Below are 27,154 nucleotides of genomic sequence, written 5' to 3'. Positions count from 1 at the left end.
ATACGTCCGGAAACAAACTTTTATAAAATTTGAAGTTGTTTCGTTTCAAGTGTTTCTAGCCGAAACTATCGTTATAAGTAAAAGAAAAATACTTCAGAGTTTTATTTCCAATGTACTTTGGTCCATTTATAGTTATAGTTTTTAAATGTTTAAATATTTAGTCGCAAAAACAAATCTAAAATATTTAAGGATTCTTCAATCTTCAACAATTTTAACAATAATTTTGTAATACTATTGTTTATAGAATAAAAATCACATTAAAAAGAAATGTTATTGAACATTTTATTTGTGATTTACTTTAAGTTTCAGTGCTATTGTTTGTGTAAGTAACTGTGTTTTTTTTATATTATTTATAAACATAAATCACCACCTATCTGATAGTAACAATTAGTATATAGATTTCTTTTTTTACTTGAATTTTGTTATCACATTGTAATTATCACTCTAATAGTGTTTAAATCTAAATGTTCTGTTTAAAAAAATATAGAAATTTAAAGTCTTGATTTCTGAAGAATGTCGTATTGAGAGGAAAAAAGACATGTCGTAGACTTTAAATATATATTGTTTATTTTGTCCGGATTCGCAGATGTGTTTTCATTTTTGCAATTTTAATAAAAGAACACACAAATTAACGACTCCGTCTAACACAGTTTTAGAACATGAATTCTAGTATCTGCTTTGTTCAATAGTGACGGTTTGCTCTCTCTCTCACTCTCTTTTACACACAAACATACACTTTTTTTTTGTCTCGCTCTCTGGAATCCTCACATTTTTAATTCTTTTTTTACTTGTAACCACTCGCTATATAAAGCACCCACACACATACACACATACATACTTTAGGCCCATGAACTATAGTATAATTTTTGTCCCCCACCCCACCCCGCCAACCATTTAACAAAATTAGTCGGCTCCCCAAAATCAACATCAAAATACCTATTATACGCCTTAAGATTTATTTTACATGTCTTGGGCTTCGCTGTTAAGAACAGTATACTTCCCATAATAGTTCCTCCAGTTAGTGGCTCGGAACGGTTGCTAAGCATAAGTATGATGACAACATCTGGTAAAGTCACTTTAATTAGTGCTACACTATGTTCGCTTCAGGAGAACAAAGTCAAGTTCTATAGAGACCTCAAGGAAGCTTTTGCGAACATTTTTTCAAAAGGAGCACATGGTACTTCTATGTGAATTCAATGCCAGAATAAGATCAGATAAAACTACCTGCCCAGACAGCCTTTAAGCTTTTTGGAATAGGAAGGATGAATGAAAATGTACAACTGCTTTAATTCTGTGCACACCATAAGCTCTGCATTACCAAATTCATGACAAAACACAACATTGTGTATCGTAGAGACACCCTAAGTCTGGGCACTGGCACCAGCTGGACGTGATACTGACACGGAAAAGGGACACTACAACAAATATGATTTTCTCTATGTGGCAGATACGTGGCATTAACAGTGACTTAGTTACCAATATTTCTAACGAAGAGTGGAAGCTAGACTTCATGTTTGCCATTGTCATATCGTAATGGGTCGTTAGCATGTGGAAGTTAAATATTTCTAATCAAAGCAATCCCATTTCTCCAGGAAAGCAAGTGGAAACCGTGTTAGTCATTTTTCTTTGCTAAAAGTTTAAACTATTTCTAGTGAAATGGTTGAAAAGTTCAAAACTTTTTTTGATTCGTAGATTGTGGGATTCGAAAGCAAATTTAAAGAAGTCAAGAACTTGAAACCAATTTTCAATACTTCAGTTCACCATTTGACGCAGAGGCTGATTTAGCTCCAGAAGAGATACCTAAAAGCAAATTATGACCTGAAAGAGAAGTCGAAGTCAGTATTTTGCGAAATTTGCATGAGTCTTTGCAAGAATTTTTTTTTATTTAAAAAAAAAACTTAGCTGCTAAACGTTCACATTTTTTTGGGTCCACATACATCTGTAAACAAGAGTCGAATCTTACTAGCTGTAATTTAAAAGCAGTCACGAGGATAACAACTAGTAAGCTATTTCCACAGTTCCAGAACATTATGTTCGGATGCAAACAGTGAAATACTTCACATTCAGTACAATTTTTATTTTTAGAGAATTGTTATGATACAAAAGACAATTACAAAATTTTAAAAAAGTATTAGTAAAATTAATTTAATAAATTGCTAACTCTTGTTGAACTAGACAAAAATGTGAATTTTAAAGTTGTTGAGACATTAGTAGACTATACCTTTCTTAATAAACCGCTATACTCTTAAAAACTGCTTTTAAAATGTTATAATTAGTTAGTTTCTTCCTAAATACAAATAGAAAATAATTAAAACATCGTTCCAGTTAGATATCTTAACTTTGTATAAAAATAAACTTAAAAATACATCAGCTGATAAAGCAAAAAAAAGTCTGTTCTACTATTTTGAAGCTTTGTATTTATTCCTCAACTATTTTTTTTTCTTTTAAATTAGTATACATTGAGTAGCCTAACAGAGGCTTACCAGACACCTTCAAACCCATATTAGTACAACTATTAAATGAAAAATTTCATTTAGTCATAGGCTGTAACAACATCAGCAATCACATTTTATTCAATGGATACGAGCACTTTCTAAACTAGAAAAAAATGAGAAGGCTGACATACTTAATTAGTGTGGAAGAACACACAATAGAACATTGCACTCTATCTACAAGAAATAAAGAAACAAATATTGAATAGAACAAACGAGACATGGACAAGCTCTCATCCGAATCACAAGAAAGTTGATGCCTATTAGAAGCTATCTCGACAAGATCAACGTCCAATCTTTCAACTCAGGACTGGACACAACAGAATGACACAACATATGTACCGGAAACTTAAAATTGGAACCAGTGAAATCTGCCCATGTAGAGTGTCACCAGAGAATGCTGACCATGTCCTTCAAAACTGTTCTCTTTATCAAGACGCTCGAACAATGTACTGGCCCTAAAACACACCGTAGAAAGAAAATTATATGGAGAGCTGCGCATTCAATCTCATATATTGATCTAATCATCAGAAAACACAAAGATAAAGGCACATTCCTTGTTCCATATGCTACGACAAATTTTTATAAATGCTCCTTCTTCCCTAATGCTATTAGAGAATGGAATGGATTGCCTGAGCCAGTCAGAAAAACAGCTGACTTGACAGAATTTAAGTCATTGTTTAACATGCATGACTAAACGCATGAGACATAGGACGAAATCATCTTCTTTTTGAAGTATCGTCTGTATTATATAAGATAAGATAAGAGGAAACATAATAAGGAGACCAATAAAGCTGTAAAATTTATTACTGTGATTATCATTTTTTAGAAGAATTACTTTTTAAAGCTGTTTATCATTCGCACAAAACAAAAAAGTATACCCGACATTGTTTTCCAATAGTTTTTAGTGGTAATGTTATTCTATATGTAAGGTATGTGTAAAATATCCCACTGAGTTTATAAAAAAGTTTCATTTTAATAGGAGTTTTATTACATACGGATAAAGTAAAAGTAAAGTTTCCCTTTCAGACCTTGCGATCTATTGGGCAGATGATGTAAAGGTCATCTGTTTCTATGGCCTACGGTTAACGAGCAGAGTGTCATGTGGCCAGCACAACGACCAACTGCCTTTACTTTCCCTAACTAAAGTCAGGTACCCATAAGAATTGGGTAGACTCAGGGGCGCCCTAAAAATCCCAAAATTCAAAATCCCAGCCTTCACCAAGTTTCGAACCAAGGACATCAGGTTCAGAAACCGAGCGCTTAACCACTCAGCCACCGCACGTACAAGCATCTTTTTCATTGTTGTAACTCACTGGCTAGCATATGTAACACAGAATACAAACGTAACACACCAAACTTTGCCTCCATATTTGTAACACTTGTACTATTGATGTTTCAGTTGATTCTAGAAAGAGATCCTCACTAAGGTTGAAGTTACTTAACTATGTGAACAAGAGAGTACATTGACAATTAGAATTGTCTAAACAAAATTTGACGTAGAAGACTTACTTAGACTTAGACTTAGGTCCTCCCGCGCCGTTCGGCGCATTGGGCGGCAAGCTGTCTCCATAATGATCTGTCACTGGCAATGTCTGGAGCCTCCTCCCATCTGGTGTCCACTGTTCTGAGGTCCTCCATGAAGGTGTGTCGCCAGGTAATACGAGGACGTCCCTGTTTGCGCTTTCCTCGTTTTGGCTTCCAGGTTATCGCAACTCTTGGTGTGCGTAATTCATTTTGACGTAGAACATGTCCCGCAAACCTCATGCGACGCTCAGTCACAACCTCACTAAGTGTTCGACTCCCAGTTCGGCATAGGATTTCCTTGTTTGAGATCCGGTCTGTGTAACTGACTCCCAAAATCCGTCTCAGCCATCTCTGTTGAGCCACATTTAGTCTTTTCTCAATTTTGACAGATGACTTCCACGTCTCACATGCATATGTAGCAGTTGGAATGACGATTGTGTTGAGAAGGTGTATTTTTGTCTCGAGTCCAATGGCTTGGCTAGTCCAAATAGGCTGCAGCCTTTGGAAAATGCTCCCTGCCTTTCCTATTCGACATGCTACATCATGGTAAGCATCTCCATCATTTGTTATGATGCTGCCAAGGTACGTGAACTTGTCCAGCTCTTCAAGCTTTGACTCGCCAAGTCTGATGGGGACACCCTTTGCCTTATATCCCACTCGCATAATTTTAGTCTTATCCAAGTTTATGCGGAGGCCAATTTTGGGTGCCTCTCTGTCTAGGCTCTCCGTCATTTCTTGAATGCATTTGTTTGTAGCCCCGAGTAGTGCAACATCATCAGCAAAGTCCAAGTCCATCAATCGGAGTTGTTCATGCCATGGAATACCAAAGGCAGTCTGGTTCATTGCTCTCCTCATTATGTAGTCGATGGCTAGGAGGAAAAGGAAGGGAGATAAGATGCACCCCTGTCTCACACCTGTCTCGATTGTAAAAAACTCTGTTGTTCCCTCTTCTGTTTTAATGCAGCAACTAGACTGACTGTAAAGGCGTCGTAGGATCTGGACGAATTTTTCTGGGATACCGTATTCTCTAACTATTTTCCATAGTGATTCTCGGTGGACACTATCAAACGCTTTTTTGAAGTCCACAAAACTGATCATTAGCCGTTGTTGGTACTCAAGACTTTGTTCTATGATATTTCGTAAAACGAAAATCTGCTCTGTACATGATCTGCCTCTTCGGAAGCCTGCTTGTTCTTCTCTGAGCCTTTCATCTACAGACTGTTGAAGCCGTCTCAACAAAACAGTGCTGAAAACTTTGCCTGGGACAGAGAGGAGAGTAATGCCCCTCCAGTTGTTGCAATCTGCCAAGTTGCCCTTTTTTGGAAGCTTTACAATCACTCCCTTTTGCCAGTCCTCTGGGACTTTTGAAGTTCGCCAACAGAGATTTAAGAGATCAGTCATTCTGTTAACAATGCACTGTCCCCCATATTTTAGCATTTCTGCTGATATCATGTCTAGTCCTGGTGCTTTGTTATTCTTTAGCACTGCTATGGCCATGGTAACCTCCTCAGCAGTTATTGGGTCTGTCTTGACCTTGAGATCATTGTCTGGAGAGGGGTCCTTGAATATGTAAGTTAGGTCTGGCGACAGTTGGTTAAGGGTCTCTTTAAAGTGCTCTACCCATCTTGCATCCTGTTCTTCTTTGGTTAACAAAGTTTTGCCTTGCTTGTCTTTTATTGGTGCCCCATGTCCACTCTTTGCTCCAGTGAGATCTCGGACAATACGATGGAGGGTTTTTGTGTCATTTCTGCTTGCAGCTGCTTGTGCCTCTTGTCCCTTCTGCTCAATCCAGTCCCGTTTATCTTGCCGACAGCTTCTCTTTACTTTCAGATCTGCTTCCCTATAGGCTTCTTCCGCTAGGCTGCGATCCTGTGTTTCATTTTTCTGATCTCGTCTACGTTTGGCCTCTTTCCTCTCATCTATCAATTTCCATGTTCTGTCTTGTATCCACCGTTCCTTGTATGAGCCTCGCCTCCTTCCGATAACTTCTTCCGCGCACCCAATAGTGGTATCTTTGAAGTTGGCCCACTCTTCTTCAAGGGTCAATATATCTGCAAGAGCCTCAAAGCGGTTCGTTAGTTTCAATTGGAACTGTGCTGCAGTATTGCCGTCTTTAAGCTTCTCTACATTAAATGGGCGGGGTCGTGTGGTTTGTTTTGGTTGGCGTTTCAATCGGAGCTTACATTTGCCACTGACAAGGTAGTGGTCTGAGCCGATATCAGCTCCTCTGCGGGTCCGCACGTCTAACAGAGATGACCTCCATCGTTTGGAGATGCAAATGTAATCTATCTCGTTGAAGGTTTCTCCATTTGGTGATCGCCATGTTTTTTTGTGTATTTGTTTGTGCTTAAAATATGTGTTTCCAATTGAAAGGCTGTTGGATGCGCAGAGAGAAATCAAGCGCTCGCCATTATCACTGATGTTTTCTGCAGAGCCATATGGTCCCATTACATATTCAAAGCCAGTTCGGTTGGGATTGATTTTGGCGTTAAAGTCTCCCATCAGTAGAATTAGGTCGTGAGTAGGTGTTTCATCAAGAGTGGTTTGTAGTTGATTATAGAAATGATCTTTGATGGTATCTTCTGCATCCTCTGTAGGAGCATAAGCTTGGATGGTAGTGACTTTAATTTGCTTTGTTTGGAGTCGAGCTGTAATGATGCGGTCACTGACCGGCTTCCAAGCAATTAGCGCTGAAGCTGCTATTTTAGACATGATGATTCCTACACCACCAATGTGCTCCTTGTCAGGGCCTGAATATATTATTGTCTTGCCATCATTGATTATTTGTCCACTTGATGTCCACCGCATCTCGCAGATCCCAAGGATGTCCAGCCGGTAAGAGTCAAACTCTCTTAAAAGTTGGGCCAGTTTACCGCATTGATTCAGGGTTCTTACATTCCACGTGCCTATAAGAGTCGGTTTCCTTGCGTTGAAAGGCTTGCCATGTATCAGGTATTGGACTTCCAGTTGGCTTTGATCCAAAACCGTCATCAGGGTTTGGCCGCCCTCGCCGCATGTATAGTTTTCATTATGTGTCGAGTTTGCCGTAGAAGACAGACATGCATTTTATAACATAATTTTCAAGTGTAATACTATCCAGACATATAACGCTGGTCATACAAATAGTTATACTGAATATCCATGTCAACACAATAACCAAAACATGTTAAGTCCTAGAAGAACAATGTATCACAATCACAAATCCATTATGAGTAAAGTTAATAAGGAATATAGTATACGTCCTCACCTTCTCAGTACTAAGTTACAACTGACTCCACGTCCTTTCCTTCTCAGGAATTAACTTTTCTTTTTTAGCCACAAAAATGAAAGTTGATTGTGTACATGGGTTTACCAATCTAGCTGACTTATTTATATCAAATATAGAATACTGTGAAAATCAGTTTACCCAATGTGTTAAAACGGTTCTTCCTTTAATAGAGATAGGTATAGTTACTTTTTTATATTATTTTTAGGGCCCTCCGTTTGTGATGGGGGTGGGGACATTAAACTTAACCACGGTCTCCGCTGTGATTTAAGGAATATATAAATATATAGGTCATGTCCCACAGCACATGCGTGACGCAACTATAGTCACAATATACAATAACAAAGGGGATCGGAGTGACTGCAACAATTACAGGGGTATCTCTCTCCTCAGTACAGTGGGCAAAATCTTTGCTAGAGTGGCACTATCCAGACTTCAAGTGATAGCTTCTAGAGTCTATCCAGAGTCTCAGTGTGGATTCAGGAGTGGTAGGTCCACTATAGACATGATATCTTCTCTACGACTACTGCAGGAGAAATTCAGAGAGAGAGACAGACCCCTTTACATCGTTTTTGTTGATCTGACTAAAGCTTTTGACATGGTCAGCAGAAGTGGCCTTTTCAAACTCCTAAGGAAAATAGGTTGCCCTCCCAAACTACTGAAGTTCATTGAGTGCTTTCATGAGGAAACTAAATGTACTGTCAAATACAATGGAGCCCAATCAGCACCTTTTGAGGTTAGCAGTGGTGTTAAGCAGGGATGTGTGCTCACACCTGCTCTGTTTGGCATATTCTTCTCATGTCTACTGCATTATGCGTACAGCGACATAAATGAAGGTGTATCTCCCCATACAAGATCCCCTGGAAAACTATTTAATGTATCAAGGCTGCGGGCAAAAACCAAGATTAGGAACTCCTGTATGCTGATGATGCAGCTATTGTGGCTGATTCTGATATTCAGCTTCTGTCCATAGTTGACAAACTATCGGCTGCTTGCCAGAAGTTCGACTTAAACATCAGTCAAAGCAAGACTAAAATACTTGTTCAGAACACAAATATTGCACCTCAAGTAAGCGTTAATGGCCAACCACTAGAAATTGTGTATCACTTTTGCTATCTCGGCTCCATCATATCCAACAATACTCTACTGGATAAAGATATAAACAACAAGATAGCCAACGCAATGGCCACCATGTCACGGTTGCAGAAAAGAGTGTGGGACAACATATTGCTGACTAATAATACCAAAGCCCTACATGACCTGTGTGTTGAACACCTTGCTATACGGAAGTGAAGCATGCTCGACCTACTCGTGGCAGGAAAAAAGCTGAATGTCTTCCACCTCCGATGCCTTTAAAATAAGGTGGCAAAGACAAGAAAACCAATGAGGAAGTGTTATGAAGAGCAGGATGCCAGGTCATCCGCCCTGTAATCAGCAGAAGACTCTCCGCCACGTTCGTAGAATGCCAGTAGGTCGATTTCCACAGGACATTCTGTATGGCGATCTAATAGAAGGCAGGAGAGCCGCTGGTGGCCCACTTTACTGTATACGGATGTATGCAAACGCGACAAGAAGCTCTTCAAAATCGACACTGGCAACTCGGAAGAGGTGACACTGAATAGATCCACATGGAGAGAGAGAGAGCATAAAGGAAGGGTCACGGATTGCAGATGTCATACACAACAGAAGCAAAAAGAAGGGTGAAAATGCAACTGCGCCTTGTAATTACATGTGCTCAACCTGCAACCGCAGATGTGTATCAAGGATTGGCCTCTTTATTAACACAAGAAGATGGAAAGGAAAAGATCTTCTCCAAAGACTTAAAAAGCCATATATATATATATATATATATATGCCAAGTTTAATCAAGATCGGTCGAATGGTTTTGATTTTTTATGCGGGGCATTCATACATACATGCATAATCCTTACATTCTACTCTTTATATATTGTTATTTGTGTGTGGTCTTGCATATCTGTGTGTGTGTGTGTGTGATCGTTAGCTTAACTTTCTCGGGTAAAAGGGAGAAGTGGTAAGTGTGAAATGTTGAAAGGTAACATTGTTTCATTGTTTTTTAATCTAAATATTCACTAGTTAATAAATGTTTTTCTTGTTTTAGCAAGCTTACAAATAAATTGTGGAATTACAGAGATGAACGGATTAGGAAAAATAGATGTGACTTGGACACCAAATGCGCATAAGTTTGGTGATATTGTAATTTACAAAGCTAAAAAGAATTCTCAGTTAGCCCGGTGTTCAAGTGATTATGATTGCTCACTGAAAAACGAAAATTCTTTATTTGAACAATTAAATGTCAGTACTATCAATCTGAATAAAACTAAGCACGTTCACATAACATTCATGAATGTCTCAAGTCTTCATGAAGGAGAGTATAGAGTTGAGCAGACAAGCTCTGACTCAAAAAAATTTAATGATTCATGCTACTTTAGCATTTTTGGTAAGCTATTTCCTCTACTAAATTGCATGATGTATACATATCATTTTACCTTTTTTTTAACAACAATATAAGAGTACGAACACAGTTAGTTGTGATAAATTGATTTAATATATATATATATATATATATATATATATATATATATATATATATATATATATAAGCAACACTATTAGCCAGAATATGATTTCTGCAACACTTCAATGCGGGAGCGGGATAGTCACACCTCAGTGCGCAAGGAGAAGAGAGTTGACCAGAACTCACTCACCATTGATCTCAGACAACATGTTAAACTACTTTCAAGAATAACATTGAGACATATCTGTTTAGAACTTATTTTAGATTAGTTTGTCATGTAAGCTCTCGTTTTTGTGTTTGTTATCACAGCGCCTTAAGCCTACATTTTGCTTGTTAGCAGCAATTATTAGTAGTAGTACCTCTTCAGTCAGTGTTATTACGTCACGATTTGCATCTACATGATTTATGGCCAAGATCAATGACGCATGTAAAATCTAATATCCGTGACGTGAAAGATCCAGAAAGATTTTGTATAGTGAAATTTAAGTAGCGTAGAGATAACTATTGAGGTCGGTCGTTACTCACATTTCACAGTCATTGGTCAATGTTCACAACCTTTAAGTTTTAAAAACGTAATCGTTGATTATTGTTTATATGATGATTATTGATCAATGTTCTTTCTTTTTTTCTTTTACTTCAACCATAATATTATATTTTAAGTTATCATAACACAAGTAATTTATATTTTGAATTACTGGTGTTATTGAACTGAGTTTGAAAGTATTAAACTTGAGAAAATGTATTCAGTGCTTCGTTGCGTCAGTATATTCTATTCTCTTGTGCAATAAATCAATAGGCGTCTACGAATCCGTGTATTTCATAAAGATGTGAAATAAACAGTTCTCTAAAAACAACATCGTTGCAATATCATTTCAGTTACACAATAATGGCATAAGAATAATAAGGCTTGTTTCCTATTCCAAAACGTAATGAGGAGTGTTGTAGTTTACGTAACTACGCAGTCCCAGCTGCATCCTACATATTTTATCAGAGGCAGGGCATACATAATATTGCAACAATAGTGTAATGATAAATAATACTAAACTTCATTACCAAAGGTAATAATTATAACGAGCAGAAACCTCAATGAATATGCTGAGTCCGCTGTCTTCTCTATCAACCTTACTGAAACGAATGTCCTTAGATGAACTCTAATTTGTTTCAGAACACGGTAGGGCTGTACATCGTATGCATCGCAGTCGGAACACTTCTTGCAAGATATGCGACACTGTTTCAACTCACTATCCACAGTGGTTGTATCGACAGTTCAAATTTACACCGTGCATAATATGCAAAAACTAACGAAATGTTCTCTCCTATCCTTCGCATTTGTAAAACAGCACACTATTTTTCGTTGGCACAGTCTGCAAAAGAGCTGACAGCTTAACAGCAAAAAGCTGGGTAGAAGAAGAAGAATCCTACGCATTTATCGAGTCCCTTCCTAGTCAGTTACAGATTGTCGTGATCCATGTGATGCATATGCTGCCAGACATAACGTTTTAGTCTAAGTCCTTCTTAGATGTATACCACTTCACATCATGCTCAAACGAAACAGCTCAGCTTCAAACGTCGTTGACCAACTCCTTTATGTTGTTGACCACCTCACTTACTTAGATATCGAAAGAAGAAAAATTTTCTGACTGACGGCAAAAGCCTCTTTATTAGCCTGTAAATGAGGAAATGGTGAAACTTTTTCCTTCACCAAGAAACGAAAATCGGCCTATAAGTGCGGTATTACACTTTTCTATTACACTTAGAACATCGTTTTCTATAGGAGGAATCTAAGGCTTTTCAAACGATTCCTTTCGAGGAAAATGCTAAACATACAAACTATGTGTATGTGGTGTGTGTATTTCAGTAAATCAGTAAGCATCTTTATTTTTACATCTTTAATCTTACATCAACTCGGTCTTGTAAAATGACCGTAAGCGTTTTTTTTTTATCCCAAACCCAATCTCGGACGAAGCTGAATTTTTTCCACAATTATTTATGTTATCTAACATACAAGAATCAATTTTAAATAAGGTTACAGTGAATTCGCAAACTCAAAATCGGCCCCTTAAATGGTCTGCTATGGCAGGTAAAAAATAGACAGGTTTCAATATTTTCAGAAAGAATGTCAGAAACTATGAACTATCAACATTGATACAAAAAGAAAATACGTGCTAGTTTCGAAAGTGTTACCGACAATGTGATACCACAGGAGATTCATTAATGTTTTTTTTTATTATTACTTTGTTAATATTCATATGTATTCGATGAGCTGATTGTTATAAAGATATAGTTAAATTATATGTGTCATTTACAAGAAACACATCACGAGAGAAGAAAGATGAAGCAGGAATAATACAGCAATTGGATCCACAATGACCTGCTAACCACTGTCGAATAAAACGTAAACTCAAACTCTATGTACACATCACAAGGTCCTCAGGGTTCGTAAAGACATTCCCTGAGGGAACAGTATCAGAAAGAAATTGAAGAGAAAGACAGAGAAAGCTATGGAAAGACAACTTCAAAGAATGGTCTGGCCTATCAGTGAATAAAATTCTACCAAAGGCAAAGGACAGAAAAGAATAGAGAAAGGCCGTTGAAAAATCCTGTGTGGTGCCCCTACAGTCAAACAGGCTAAGGGATAGGTGAAGGTGAAATTAAATGTGAACCTGGTCTAACTGATGTGATTGAATAATTATGTAATTGATTTTTGTTGTTTTTTAAAAGGCTAATATCTCATACAAGGCCTCAACAAATATAACTCTAATAAAAAAACAAGGTTACAAAAGACAGTTTGTGTGGAAACACAAACTCAAAATCGGCCCCCGAAAAGGTTCATCCAGGCAGGCTTCAATATTTTCAGAAAGAACATCCAAATGAAATTATATCAAAGACAAATGAGAGATAAGAATGGAGAAAGAAGGTTAACAGATCTTGTGTAGTGCCCCAACGGTCCCGCAGATCAAAGGATAGGTGAAAGTGAATGTAAAGTTAGATGTGAACCTTGTGGTCTATTGGACAGATGATGTAAAGTTCATCTGTTTTTGTGGCCTACGATTAGCGAGGGTGTCATGTAGCCAGCACAACGACCAACCGCCTATACTTTTCCCCAACTAATGTCAGGTACCCATTAGAGCTGAGTGGACTCAGAGGCGCCCAAAGATTCCAAAGTTGAAAATCCCAGTCTTCACCAGGATTTGAACCCGGACCCCCAGTTCGGAAGCCAAGCACTTTACCGCTCAGCCACCGCGCCCCCCTTGGCCTAACTGATGTCTTATAATTGACCCAATTGTTTTGAAAATTCTCAATCTCTTATTAGAATCCTCAAAAAAAAATAAAAAAATTCCGCAATAAAAAAATGTTCATAAAAATGAAGTTTATAAGATTACTATTCATTTTAAATTAGGTCTAACTTATAATGCATACTAATTAGCTTTTTCTCTTTAAAAAACTGCTTGCATAACTGATTTTAAAAATTAGATTTTTTGCTTTCAGAAAAAAAAAAGTAGCCGTTGCATCAGAACTTTGAATGGTCTAAAATATTGTTATGTCGGATTTTCAATATCTTTTCTAGTTTACGAGATCTAAACGCGACGGACGGACAGACGGACAGACGGTCAGACGGACAGACATTTCGCACAAAACTAATAGCGTCTTTTCCCCTTTCGGGGGCCGCTAAAAAACAACAACAACACTTATTTTCAATAGGTGTATGTGCTAGTGTAAATGATGGATTACAATACAATTGTATGATATGAAACAATATTTAATTAATTTTTGTTTTAAATTGTTTTTCATGTATATGCATACTAAATATATTTTTCTCTTTTTAAAAAAAAGGGAAACTTTTTTTGTAAATGTAAATATTATTATGACAGAAATTACTTAATTTAATAATACGATTTAAAATATATATATATAAACGTTTGCTTAAAAGTGTTAAAATACGGTAAGATGACTTCTCACTTATTAAATATAAACCCGTGTTTGTTCTTCTTTACTGTTATAGTGAATAGTTGTAAAAAAATAATAGTGTATTTTTATTTTTCAAAAAGAGTACATAGTTGATTTTTAAAATTAAATTTTTCACTTTCAGAAAAGAAAAAAAGTAGCCGTTGCATAAAAAAGTAGCCGTTACATAAGAACTATATAGGTCATGATGTCGGATTTTCAATATCTTTTCTAGTTTAAGATTTCTAAACGAGACGGACGACAGACCACACTAAACTAATAGTAGCTATTCCCTTTTGGTGCCGCTAAAAATACTAATTTGTTCACTAAATATTTGTAATTAATACTTTTGTTTTTTGGTATCTCGATCAATGGAAACCAAAATAGATTTGACTGATATGATGGTATAAGTTGAATTACTCTAATTTATACTTTGTAGAGAAAAAAATTGAAAGAAACAATGGATGAGAATAAAATCTTATAATGTCATTAGCACTTCCCTGGCATAGTGAGTCTCGTAGTTATCTATGTAGTTGTATAGTGGAATTATTTCTCTATCTACTTAATAGCGCCGCGTTCATCACCTGTTGATGACGTCATCTGAGTGACTTTTTATTTTATTGTGGAATGATCTCCACTTGTTGCTTGTCATTATTTCTTGTGATGTAGAGTGAGTGCCAGTACGACTTTCGTCATAGATCGTCTGTTTCATTCTCTCCATCTTGAGCTGTAGAGACAAGTTGTATTTTGGGGAGCTCTTGAATTTCTCCTTGTGCTTATGCTACTGGATAGCCTTAGCATTTGCCTTGGATATATTCTAAAGGATTATCTTGACCCCTGTTTAGGGCGAGTTGTACTGTCTTATTATATAGTTGTTTGTAATTGGATTCGATCGTATTTGTATTTCTATAATTAGGCTAGAAGATAAGAAGAATATTTTCTTTTGTTTTTCTATAGGGTCTTAGTCTTAGTGTCAAGTCTCAGTGTCAAGTCTCAGTGTCAAGTCTCAGTGTTAGACTCAGTGTCAAGTCTCAGTGTTAGACTCAGTGACAAGTCTCAATTTTCAATATTGAGATTTCAGCTTTAGTCTACAGGACTGAGGTCTTCATCTCGGTTGGTCTGACTGACGTTCAAGTTTATTTTCACGAGTCTGAGGTTCCAGATTTCAGACTGCGGGTTGCTGTGTCCAGACCTGGTGTTACATTGTGAACTATGAACTTTTGTCTAAAGTCGTCGGTGAACAGTATTTGATCTAGAGGCTAGATCTACGTGGATTACCAGTTGTAGTCTTGTAGGTCTAAGTGGACAATTGTACTGAACCTTACAGTTAAGGTGAATTATTTAAATACTTAAGTATTTACTGTAATATTACTATAATTACTGAATTTTCATATCATATTATATGCACTTATATTTGCTTATTATTTCATAGATCAGATGTCATTATCATTTGTAAATATATATCATTATATTAAATTCATAATTTTTATTTAAATCATCATACACCTCGTTTATTAATTTATGTATAAGAGGGTGTGTATGGTGTGACTGTCGGGCTGAACTTGGGCCTAAGATATTACAAGTTTTAACATTAAACACACATTTGTAATTCAAAATTACTGTAATACATAGACATATTAATATTTTGCAATAATTCAGTAATTTCATTCAACAAAGACCTGACAGTGAGTAGTGTATCAGGTGTATGAGACTTAAGCCCTCGAGTTCGAATTAAGATTATTTACTTTAAAAAAAAACTTTTTTAAGAGTGATTACCCATAAAATCATTTCTTTCTCCCCCTCCCCTTTCCAACTATTACAATCAAGTGATAGGTCCATAGCGTATTGAGAAATTAAAAGCACGAGAATGTGCTAAACAAAAACAATGAATAAAGACGGATTTATTGTTTTTTTGGTGTAGATCTGTTACAAATATAATTACATGACTGATCCAAACTAATTGATACAACTACAATTAATATAACCTTTGTTGTTGTTTTTTTATTAGAAAGACCAAAGGATGTTGCTTGCAACTACACATATATGAATAATATTTCAATAGTTGTCATCTGTACAGCTAACACTACATTTCATAATGTCATGTGTATATACTATAACGTTTGCGAACAGGTAAATTTAGTAGTACTTTGTTTATTCATTTATATATTTCTTTGATATTCAGTTTAGATCGTATTTTTTTAACAACTATATACTTTTTACATATTTTCAAAACCCCCATTGCTTAAGATTTTTAAAAGTTCCTCTTATTAGAGTATAGTTTAGGTGGACATAGGTTTCGGTTTTCAAAATCTAATTTATTTTCATAGAAATTTTTTTTGTAATTTGAATACACTTAAGTGGATATTTCTGCACTCGACTTAAAATTGTATTTGTAAGAGTTGATACTCGTGCCCAGCCAAGGTTGAAAGCCCCAAACATAGAGTTTGGACAAAAATGTTTTAGGCTCATCAGTTGTACTTTTCTCGTCTGCCTGCATTATAATGTCTTACCCAAACACAGACACACACACACACACAATGCAATCTGACCTGCTTTTCTCTTACGTACCTGATACAGACAAAACAGCGCTAGTTGCTGACTGGCTGACTGGACTTTGAGAGAGTGAATGAGCGAGTTGGTTACGCTCGACCAAGTACAAGCACAGGCTCTAAGGTTCATTTATGGCACCTTTCGGACAAGCCCAACAAACGCTGCTGAAATCTTAACAAACGTGGCCCCCTTAAACCTTAGGAGGGAGAGGGCGCTACAAAAAGGGCGACTCTAGCCTACCCACCACAATCTTAGTGCAACAGTGGAAAGAGAGGAACCGCATAAAAATTCGATCGTTCCTCCATATTGCAGCCAATTTATCTAAATCAGCTGGGCTCTCCACTGACAGAATCCCAATTAGAAGGATTAGTACTTGCCCTCCGTGGAGGAGATGCCGGCCCCACAAATAAACCTGTCCCTAATAGGGCAAGAGCGAGCCACCAAGAGGCGATTAATACCTGTCAATTTCCTAAATTTGGCATCAGCAACCATTAAGTCCTACCCATCAGATGCCATTTTCTGCTATACGGATGGGTCAGTATTAAAGGGACCCCGATATATCAGGGTATGGGGCCCTTATAGTCTACCCTGACCGGACAGGACGCATGCTCATGGACGCCAAGTTATCAGGGATAACTCGGGCGTTCGAGGCCATTAAAGCCCGAATTACCCAACATGAAACTGGTGCCACTACTGTGGTACTAGTCACCGAATCTCGCTCCAGTCTCCTAGCTATGGGTGGCGGCGGGGGAGGGTCGCCCGTAATAGAAGAGGCAGTCGACGCCTCAGATAACATCCGCCGAGCTATTGGAGCTTTCGTTTTCATGCAGTGGGCGCCCTCACATTGCGGCGTGAGGGGCAATGAAACGGCAGACGCCCTCGCAAGGGAGGGTGCTTTGGCAGCCACACACCTCGAAGCACCAAGCGGTACTTACAAGCAACGGTACAAATACGAGCACTCATTCATGAGAAGTGGTTAAAGTCCTGGGAGGAATCCGATAGAACACGTGGTGTCTCAGCACATGCGTCACCCAGATCGCGACGATCCATAGTGGCGACTGAGGAGGTCAGAGCAGACAAGTATTGTGCAGTGCAGAACGGAACACTGCTCTATTGGGGCATACTTTGCCCGGTTCCGCACGAACTTTGACTCCCGATGCCGTCACTGTGGAGAGAGCGTCGAAACAGTGTCGCACGTCTTGTACGAGTGTCCCCAGCTCCGAGAGATAAGGGGGAACCTGTCTGAGCAGTCACTCGACTTGTATGGTAGCTACGAGGCATTAAGCCGAACGGCTAAGTATCTTGCCAGAGCACTAGGGAGGATTAGTCGTTCCTGCTCTGTTTTCTTTTTTCAATAGGAGTTCATCTCCGGTTACAGGGCTCAGAGAAGGAGCGCGCGTATATTGTCTTAGTCGGGGACAATAGTTAGAAATTTGTGTGAGTAGAAAAGTTGGTATATTCCTATCGAAGATACTTGAAGTTGGACGTTGTATTTTTAATTGATCTGATGACATACATTAGTACTTCTTGTAATAAGTTGAAAAGCTAAAAGAAAGTTTCATTAATTAAACAGTTCTGAGTTCTTCTCTTTTGGAGAGTATGATCATGTTCCACTATTGCATGGTAAGATGTTTTTGTTGTCAAGAGATTGAAGGGCTTGGAGTTGCTCTCTAAGTGTTCAACCCTTGGACAACGACCTTCACAACCGGCTAGGGCAACCACTATATATACGCGGTTTGTAAAAATCTCATGTTAAATATATTTACTTAAACAATAAGGGATTAAACAGAAACACGTGGTGTTAAATATTACAGTCACATCCAAGACTTTATAAGCACTAAGTTATGCGTCTTTCTTAAGTGTTGGATTTAAAATTTAAAATATAATGCTACTTAATTTTAAAAAATTGTATATATTCCACAGATTCATATTCTAGGAAATGTAAGCAATAAGCCAGAAAAAAAAACAAATATTGTCCATTATAAGACAGTATGTAGTCTACATTTAGATATATATGTCTTCGATAATAAGGACAAAATACAAGTTATAGTATACCCTAATGTTACAGGAGATGAAACTGATGTCCAGTACGGATCTAATTTTTCGATTTATCTTTATGAAGGTAACTTTTAATGAAATTAGAGCTACATTTGTTTTGTATATTTTTGTTTATAAAGCGTTACTTTCATGCTTATAGCATGCTCAGAGCGCTGTGGTCCAATGTCATTTGTGGACCAGTGGGTGGAGGGGGTATCTGGGAGAAGGTTTGCCGTGATGCCTTCAGGCGCTCAGTAAACACAACTCTGCTTGAGTCTGATATCGAGCATAGCGCCCCCTTCAGAGGTAGCCAAGCCAAGTTCATACGTACTTAGCCTCTCGACCAGACTTGAAAAAGACACATCAAACGTATTTGGGTAGTAGACCGATAAAAAGAATTTTCAGTACTTAAAAAATTCCCGTAAACTATTATTTGAAGTGGAACAACAATATAGAAAATTATTGTCAAATGTTTTATATGATTCATTGCAGATCCAATATAATTTTACCAATATACGATCTTTTAAAAGAAAAATGTAACGCAATTTGCAGCTTTATACTTTTAATTACTTTAAACACATTCGATCATTAACTCAATCCTTTGGAAAATCTTTGTCATAATCCTTTGCATACAATAATTCTATATCTTTTAATATCTCTTTAGATATTTAGTAAATGTTGATTTTATACATACATCATATATTAACTGTTACGAAAGATTATTTAGTAATGTAGACGATGTAGTCCAACTTATTGCAGTGGCCTATCTTTCTTTTGTCAAAAGACTGTTACTACAACTAAACTGATGTAGGCGTATTACATATAATATCTATACAAATTTAACAACAAAATCAATTATTTTACACTTTCAAATCTCCGGATTGTCCAACGTCCTATTCACACCCACGTGACATCCTAAAAAATAACGAAAAACCTTGCCCGTGGTTTCATTGTTTTACACTACACTGGCCAAAAGTAATTTCCCCTTTCCTTATTCTTGGCTTAGAAACATACACACTCCGTAACACTTATAAATAAATATGTTTCCTTCAAAAATCTTTTAATATAATTTTTGAGTAAATGTTTAAGCATGGAATTATTCTTATTAGGCATCTGTAACCGATTAATCTACCTGTACCTACACATATCAAAATATTAGCCTACGCTCTCCCCACCTGCCTTTTCTCAATTCAATTTAAAGAATGTCTTCTATTATCTATTTTAATACTTTCATAATAACCTATAATATTTACATTCGTGCTCTTTAACATTTTACATTTAGGAATAGCACAAAAAAGTCGCGCATATATGTAAAAGGACCTACAGGCTAAGAAAATGTTACTAAAATAATTATTACATCATATCTGTGCGTATGCGCAGTCAAAACTGTAGCGTAGGAACATAAAGCAAAGTGTAAATTATTACGGTCTTAGAAAAGGTCAATTGTCCCCAGCTAGTTAAAAACTGCTAAATAATATCATCTTCTATGTTTTGATGATAACGTGGTTACAATCGTCTAAGCAGAAATTAAGAATGCAGCATACATTATTAAAGCTCATATTAGGACGTTAGTATAAGCATTGGTAGAGTTACTAATGAAACAGAAGACTACAAAGTAAACATTACTTGCATGATATGTCTAATTAAAAAACAAGGAATTCCAATGATGCTATTTCATAATGACTTATTTTACGTAATAAAATTATCTCTTGAATCATTCCTATGAAAAAAAATAATTGGAAACTATAATAAACTAAAATATATTCATTTTTATTTCAGTAAAGCCTTCAACAGAGTTTAGCACCACCGAAGTTTCCAATTGTGATTTTTATGAGATTACAACTAGTATTTCACAAACAACAGAAAATATAACTTTTCTTTTTACTCGTGAGTTTAGCCGCCCTTTGTTACAAAGTTTATATCTGTCTTTTTTTTCTGTTTGATACAATTTTTGTGCATGTTTTTTTTCCCATTCTCTGATCAAGTTGAAACTCTAAACAATTATTTATTGCTCTTAACAAAATATTAATCAATCACAAAAGTAATTTTTAAAAAATAATTAATTTGATTAATTAATTATTTTTATTACAATAGAAAGGGAACTATGTCTTACAGAATTGATAGATATGAGTATAAAAATACAGTTCTTCCTCCTAGATAATATTTGTATTTTTTCAAACTATGTTCATATTTTTTTGTGTTAGTCATACTTCCATTATTTTAAAACAGTATGTTGAAAAGTGACTATACTATGTCCTTAAATATGAATCAATAATCATAACTTAAAATAAGAAAGTATATGAGAGTGTATGAGTGTTAAAGAAAGTAAAAAAAAAACAGGTTTCGAAGTCTTGTGAACCCGTTTCTACATTTATGTTTCAATCTCTAATAGTTATCGAATGCCTTCAAAACTATATCAGTCTAAAAGTAACATTTGTAATCGATTATTAAAATCAGAAAGCAAATATTTAATATAACAAACTAAGTAATCGTTGCATTTGTGAGGGAGTGAGAATGGATTCACTGTAATTACAATGTTCTTTTGTTAGATCCCATCCAGCAAGTGTATAAGATTTAGGCACAGATTTAATAATATCCATTGCTATAGGAAGTGGGCGCGGTGGTCGAATGGTTAAGCGCATGGCTTCCGAACCTGAAGTCATGGGTTCGCCCCTGAGTCCACCCAACTCTAATGGGTACCTGACTTTAGTTGGGGAAAGTAAAAGCGGTTGGTCGTTGTGATGGCCACATAACACCCTGCTCGTTAACCGCTGGCCAAAGAAAAAGATGATCTGCCTCATAGATCGCAAGTTCTGAAAGGGGAAACTTTACTTTTTACTTATCGCTATAGGAGCGTCCTTATTTTTTTTAACGTTGAATATCTATATTTTTAACTGGTTAATGAAATGTTTAGTGTACAATTAAATAATATTGGTTATGAAAAATACATACAAATGAGAACGTTTAAACTAATGTTTGTTGTCTAATTAAACAGAATCTCCCTTTGTGACAACGTTTCATGTAGATATCAAATGGGTGTCACTTTTAATCTCTACAGTCTTTACAGTTACACTTGCATTCGTCCTTAAGTTTACAGGTATTTATTTTTATTTTATATACTCAAAAGTTAGAATCAATTATAGTCCAATGATGAAACATTCTATAACATATAGTCTTTTCAGTGCACCTTTGGGTGGATGGCCTTAGTGACATCCTCTAGAAAACCGCTTTAGCTGGCGGACTAAACCATGTGATGAAGTGGTGATATCATGGCACCACTGGGCAAAATGCCTTCATGACTAAGACTACTGGCCAGGACGGAAGATTCGTAAAAAGGACTACAATGACCACATGTTCTTGACATACTCGGCTGTGGTCAGGCAAAAAGAGGGATGAGCGCCGTTATGAAAATGAAATTAAGCAGAGTATGGATAAAGACGGTCAACAGATCTTGTGCAGTGCCCCCAATGGTCCAACAGACTAAGAGATAGCTGAAGGTGAAAGTGACGCTTAAAGAAGCAAAACGTAGATATAAAAAGTATACAATGCTTTTACTTGTAAAAATAAAGATTCACTACACTTAAAAAATGCACCCTTAATAAACATAAAATAGTCACTAAAAACAGTAATATAATTATAATAGATTTAGTCCAATCTCAAAGAAGAGAGGAAATGTTAGGGCAGATTTAAAATAAAATAAGAATAACGTTTGAACAGTTCAATTGGAAATTTCACATCCATAAATTGTAATCTAAGAAATTAAAGAAAAAAAAAATAACAACGTTTTAAATCCGTAAACAGGAAAGACGCATATATACAATAATATGATAAGGCGTTTCTTCGAATTCAATGATTAAAGAGAAATGTAGTGTTTCTCGTGGCTACTCAGCAGCATATGCGACCTACATATCTTGCCACATCCATGGAAGCATAGCCCTTTTCCGCAGGTGGTCGATTTAGATGTTCTTTTTACCTGTCGCATTTCTTCTGGCCTCAAATGTGTATCCCGTGACCTTTGTGGGTGATCTCTAGCTTTCTCGTTCCGAAGCCACCTGCAGTGATGCTCTCCTTAATGTCAGATGAAGCTAGTTGGTGCCTAAGCTGGTCCTTAAAGCGTTTAGTGACTTTAGTTGACCACCTTTCAGCTCACCGAAAAAAGATTGCTTTTGGCATACGTTCATCCCCAATACGAGATGCGTGCCATAACCAGGGTAACTGTCAAACCATAAACTGCGATGTCCTTGCGTTCGCCTCCATTGATAGTATAGATAAAATAGTATACTCAATGCCAGAATAAGTATATGCTAGACATCTTTTATAGTAAAATCTTTTCATTGTTCGATGAATATTTTAAAAAAAATTCCATGATATTTTCTACAGGTTGTTTTAGTCAATGCAGGGTTAATTATTCAGTTAAAAGGATAAAGTAAGTTTACTTTTCTTATCAAAATTGTAACGTTTTAGCTCAATATAGTTTACTAGTAAATTGTTTGAGTAAGTGTCATGAATAACTCAATTTTTTTTAATGTATTTCTTCAATGTCGTTTTTGTTGTATATTATAAACTGTATATTAGTGTTAGTTATAATAACAATAATAATAATAAATAGTAATAATAATAACATAATTACTATCCTCGAAATTGTTTGTCTTAAAATATTGCTTTACACATAAAACAATATTATTCTGTATTGTTATGTGTAATGCACAATTGCAAAACAAATTTTCTCAAACATAATAAAAAGTATTATTATTATTATTATTATTTTTAGTAGTAGTAGTAGTAGTAGTAGTATACTACAATGATGTAATTAAAAAAAATTGAAACAGGTTCATTAAGACATTACATATAGTCTACGTTTGCAAAGGACAGGAACTCACACTATAATCGTAATGTGAGTTAGTAAGTAACGCACTTATTATTAATAACCGCTAATCTGACATGAATTAGAGTTTTGTTGTTGTTGTTTTTTTTTTCTCTAGCGCAAACTTTATTTTTTTATTTGATTTTACAAAAAACAAACTAACTATAAACCTTAAATAAATGGTCAACGCTCGTAAAGCAATTTAAGATTTAATTACGAAATAAATGACGACTATTATGCCAAATTATGCTACATTACAATGTATAGTGTAACATGATTAAATAACACAGCTTATACACACAACTAATCCCGCACGGACAGAAGAACTCAAAACATGAGCAGAGACTTAGTTGCACTATCCAGGCCGAGCTCACCCAGACACAACCTGGCATACTGACGGCCCAATACCTGAACCAATATGGCCCCCAGACCTAGCATCCTGAGCCATAGAATAAGTAGAGATCTAACGATGACGCAATATACGAAACTTCAGCAACGACGCGCATACCAGAATATCGTTACAGCAGCGTAGCAGCACAAGAAGAACCTTCAGTCCAAATGCTTTCTACACAAGAGGAAGTACAAGAAACTGAGACATGACGTCTTACACACAAATGTTTCTTGACAACAAATCGTGCAAATTAAACTAGTTCAAATCATATCCCAAAAATAACAACATTTATGAAAAAAAGCATTCACGCGTATTCTACTTGCGTTTCGGGCTCTCCTTGAGAGATCAAGATTAAAACGCCCTAATCTAAATCTCCTAAATACGGCTAGTGATGACCGATTGTGAGATTCAAACTTACATACTACTGTATGAATGTGAGATTGTGTGGAATCTTAGAGTTGTTGTTTTTTTTTCAGTTTCAAGCTAATGCTCTTTTTATTAGTAGTACGGCCTTAAACGAACACAATGCTAAATAACTGTATAATACTATCAATTTGTTTTTATTTCTATTAATTACACAATGCTAAATAACTGTATAATACTATCAATTTGTTTTTATTTCTATTAATTACACAATGCTAAATAACTGTATAATACTATCAATTTGTTTTTATTTCTATTAATTACACAATGCTAAATAACTGTATAATACTATCAATTTGTTTTTATTTCTATTAATTACACAATGCTAAATAACTGTATAATACTATCAATTTGTTTTTATTTCTATTAATTACACAATGCTAAATAACTGTATAATACTATCAATTTGTTTTTATTTCTATTAATTACACAATGCTAAATAACTGTATAATACTATCAATTTGTTTTTATTTCTATTAATTACACAATGCCAAATAACTGTATAATACTATCAATTTGTTTTTATTTCTATTAAATAGAGAAAATCAGAAATCAAAATACAAAGAAGGTAATTTTTTATTATTAATAAGTCTACTTTTGCTAATCCTCTAATCATTCATCATTAGTGTAATTTACACGTATAATCTTGTAAAAATACCAAACAAAAATGAAATTTAAATAATGTTTATATGCAGACGACGAATACAAGAAGATTTATAAAAAAAAAAACCACTGACGGATAAATTACTAATTTAAAGTATGTACATTTAAAGGCATATAGTTTTAAAATTTACAATACATAGCTTACTTTAGGGTAATATTTATAGATACTCTAGTCTGCATATGCTACTATAACTGAATAATGAATACATGATTCTGTGTTTTATTGTAGTCATCACATTTGACAATTACGACATATACAATTTGCGAGTTTATGTCAAGAATATGGAAGGTAATAAGCATATAATATGTGTACATTAGTATAAATAAATAAACTAATCTGATAATAAAATACAATGTACTTTTGTACTAAAAATAAACTCTATTTTTCCTTACAGATACCTATTGTACTATTGACGAAGCTCGTGTTATGAACTTAAAAATACAAAACTCTGTGATTTATTATACACATCATACACAGCATAATAATTATTATATCACTTGACGGAAACTATGGTTTTTCTTTATTTTGAAATACATTGTAAAATTTTTCTTTAACTTTTTTAAAGCAGAAAACTCTTCTTATTTTTGTGTGAAATCTATTTTAGTTTATTTAGAATAGTACGTCCAATATGGCAAATACTTTGCGTCTCAGAGATAATAAAAAATACATTTGAATTTAATTTTTTAAAAAGTCAAAATGTATCAAAATTCTTCTGTGGTAAATAAACTTTGTTATTTGTTTTAGAAGCATTTGGATTCTGAAAGTGGCTGGTGATACAACTTAAAGCTAACAAATTCCCGAAACCTAACAAAACCTAACGAATTAAAAAAAAAAAAAAAAAAGTTCCATTTTCGTAGGTGGAGATAGCTTAAAGGTGTTTGTGGTTGCACCTACATTTTTTTAAAACGTGAATATAATTGTACTTAATAATATTAGTGAATCTAAAGAAGCTTGCATTTCGCAAGAAAAAAAAAAAGTAGTCCTATCTGTAAACTTAATTAATCCATTTATTATGTCATATTTTTGAATACATATTTTGTTAAAATTATAGTTATTTTTTAATGTAAATGCAGACATTAACGAGATAGGACCGTGCTGTTTTCTGTTCTTAAAATTTTCATTTAAAAACTCTAATTCAGGGGTTCTCAACCTGTGGATCGCGACCCCCTTGGGGGTCGATTGACCATTTGCAAGGGGCCGCTTAAGACCATTGAAAATATGAATTGTTATTGCCTACTCTTCTATTGCTGTATGTGTGTGTCAGGGGGGAAGGGTAGCGGCAGAGTGGGGGGGGGTGTAAAAAGGGGTCGCCGAGCTTAAAAGGTTGAGAACCGCTGCTCTAATTGGTAACTTTTAATGTTTGTGCGTGTACTGGAGAAAAACATTCTCCATATCAATCAACAGAGTGTTGAAAGTTTACATTTGATTGGATTCAATAATTTATAATTAGTTGTAACAGTCTCTAGCGGAAAAATATGCGGGTCTTGTTCTTAGTTAAATATCACAAATGTATTATTATAAATTAGAAATAGTAACCGTTAGTTGAGTAGATAATACCAGTACAGACTTTTTAACTAATTGATGTTTCTTTTATGTAAAACATCAAATGTGCAGTATCACGCCATTTATTGAGTTTAAATAAGTTTTTTTGGGTTTATCCCCCACATTTCCTTTAGTTTTAATACTCTAGTTGGGGGCGTGTTGGCCGTTTGATAAAGCTCTTGGCTTCCGAACAGAGGAATCTCGGGTTCCATTCTCGAGCCTGTGATTTTGAATTTTGGGAATTAAAAACACTCCTAAGTCTAACCGGAACAAAACTGATCTCTGTGCTGGCCACACGATACCGTCGTTAACCTTAGGGTATAGAAAAATACGTCCCTTACAGGATCTGCTAGTCGCGATGAAGAGAGCTAACCATGTTATTGGACCACTAAATGTTTGTGTGTGTGTGTGTGCGCGTGTGCGCGCGCTTATGTGTGTGTGTGTGTTTGTGTAAGACGAATGAAACTAATTCACCAATTCTAAGAACAACCATGCTTCCCAATCTTTTCTATCAATCTTAAGACGTAATTCGAATCAAACAATGATATCGTAAATATCATGGTCATATTTTTATTTGTTTTATCCAGGGATATCACAAGACCACTCTTTTATAGTGAATGAGGTCCTTCGTTCAATCTTCTACATAACCTTGATGCAACCTTAATTATCTTGAAGATAGACGTTTGAGAAACTTAAAGAAAATACTAACAATGACGTAACCAATTCAGAAAAGTCTTTAGGCGGAACGATATAAAGAACGTAGCGCTAGCTATTGGGGTCATTGTTATTAATAAAGTTCATTCAGAGTTCTGTATTCTCTTTTAAACATGTCTTACTTTTCAGTATCTGCATTGTTCTTTATTTACCCAATAGTAATATTATATGTCAGTCAAATTATTATTCTAGATGTACACATTA

The 27,154-nt window shown here is 35.5% G+C and overlaps 2 protein-coding genes across 5 annotated transcripts in view; one reads left to right on the top strand and one right to left on the bottom strand.

Moving 5' to 3' along the window:
- Positions 1 to 27,154, bottom strand: part of LOC129922865 (uncharacterized) — a 56,701-nt gene that overhangs the window by 26,227 nt on the left and 3,320 nt on the right. The gene's annotated exons all lie outside the window — the stretch shown is intronic.
- LOC129922864 (uncharacterized) lies at positions 122 to 26,927 on the top strand. 3 transcript variants are annotated; one of them, XM_056010766.1, is made up of 11 exons: positions 233 to 322; positions 1,693 to 1,835; positions 9,404 to 9,742; positions 15,774 to 15,895; positions 18,239 to 18,437; positions 20,132 to 20,239; positions 21,348 to 21,449; positions 22,733 to 22,778; positions 24,570 to 24,598; positions 24,923 to 24,982; positions 25,089 to 26,927. In XM_056010766.1, exons 3-11 carry the CDS (start codon positions 9,436 to 9,438, stop codon positions 25,193 to 25,195), a joined length of 1,080 nt encoding a protein of 359 aa, XP_055866741.1. In that variant the 5' UTR covers positions 233 to 322; positions 1,693 to 1,835; positions 9,404 to 9,435; the 3' UTR covers positions 25,196 to 26,927. The 3 variants fall into 3 exon arrangements, with proteins under 3 accessions (XP_055866740.1, XP_055866742.1, XP_055866741.1); XM_056010765.1 differs by lacking the exon at positions 1,693 to 1,835 and having other exon boundaries at positions 122 to 322; XM_056010767.1 differs by lacking the exons at positions 1,693 to 1,835; positions 25,089 to 26,927 and adding an exon at positions 23,182 to 23,254 and having other exon boundaries at positions 122 to 322; positions 24,923 to 24,973.

Source organism: Biomphalaria glabrata, chromosome 14, assembly GCF_947242115.1.
Source record: "Biomphalaria glabrata chromosome 14, xgBioGlab47.1, whole genome shotgun sequence".
Lineage (NCBI taxonomy): Eukaryota > Metazoa > Mollusca > Gastropoda > Planorbidae > Biomphalaria > Biomphalaria glabrata.
This window is presented reverse-complemented; position numbering and strand designations above follow the sequence as displayed.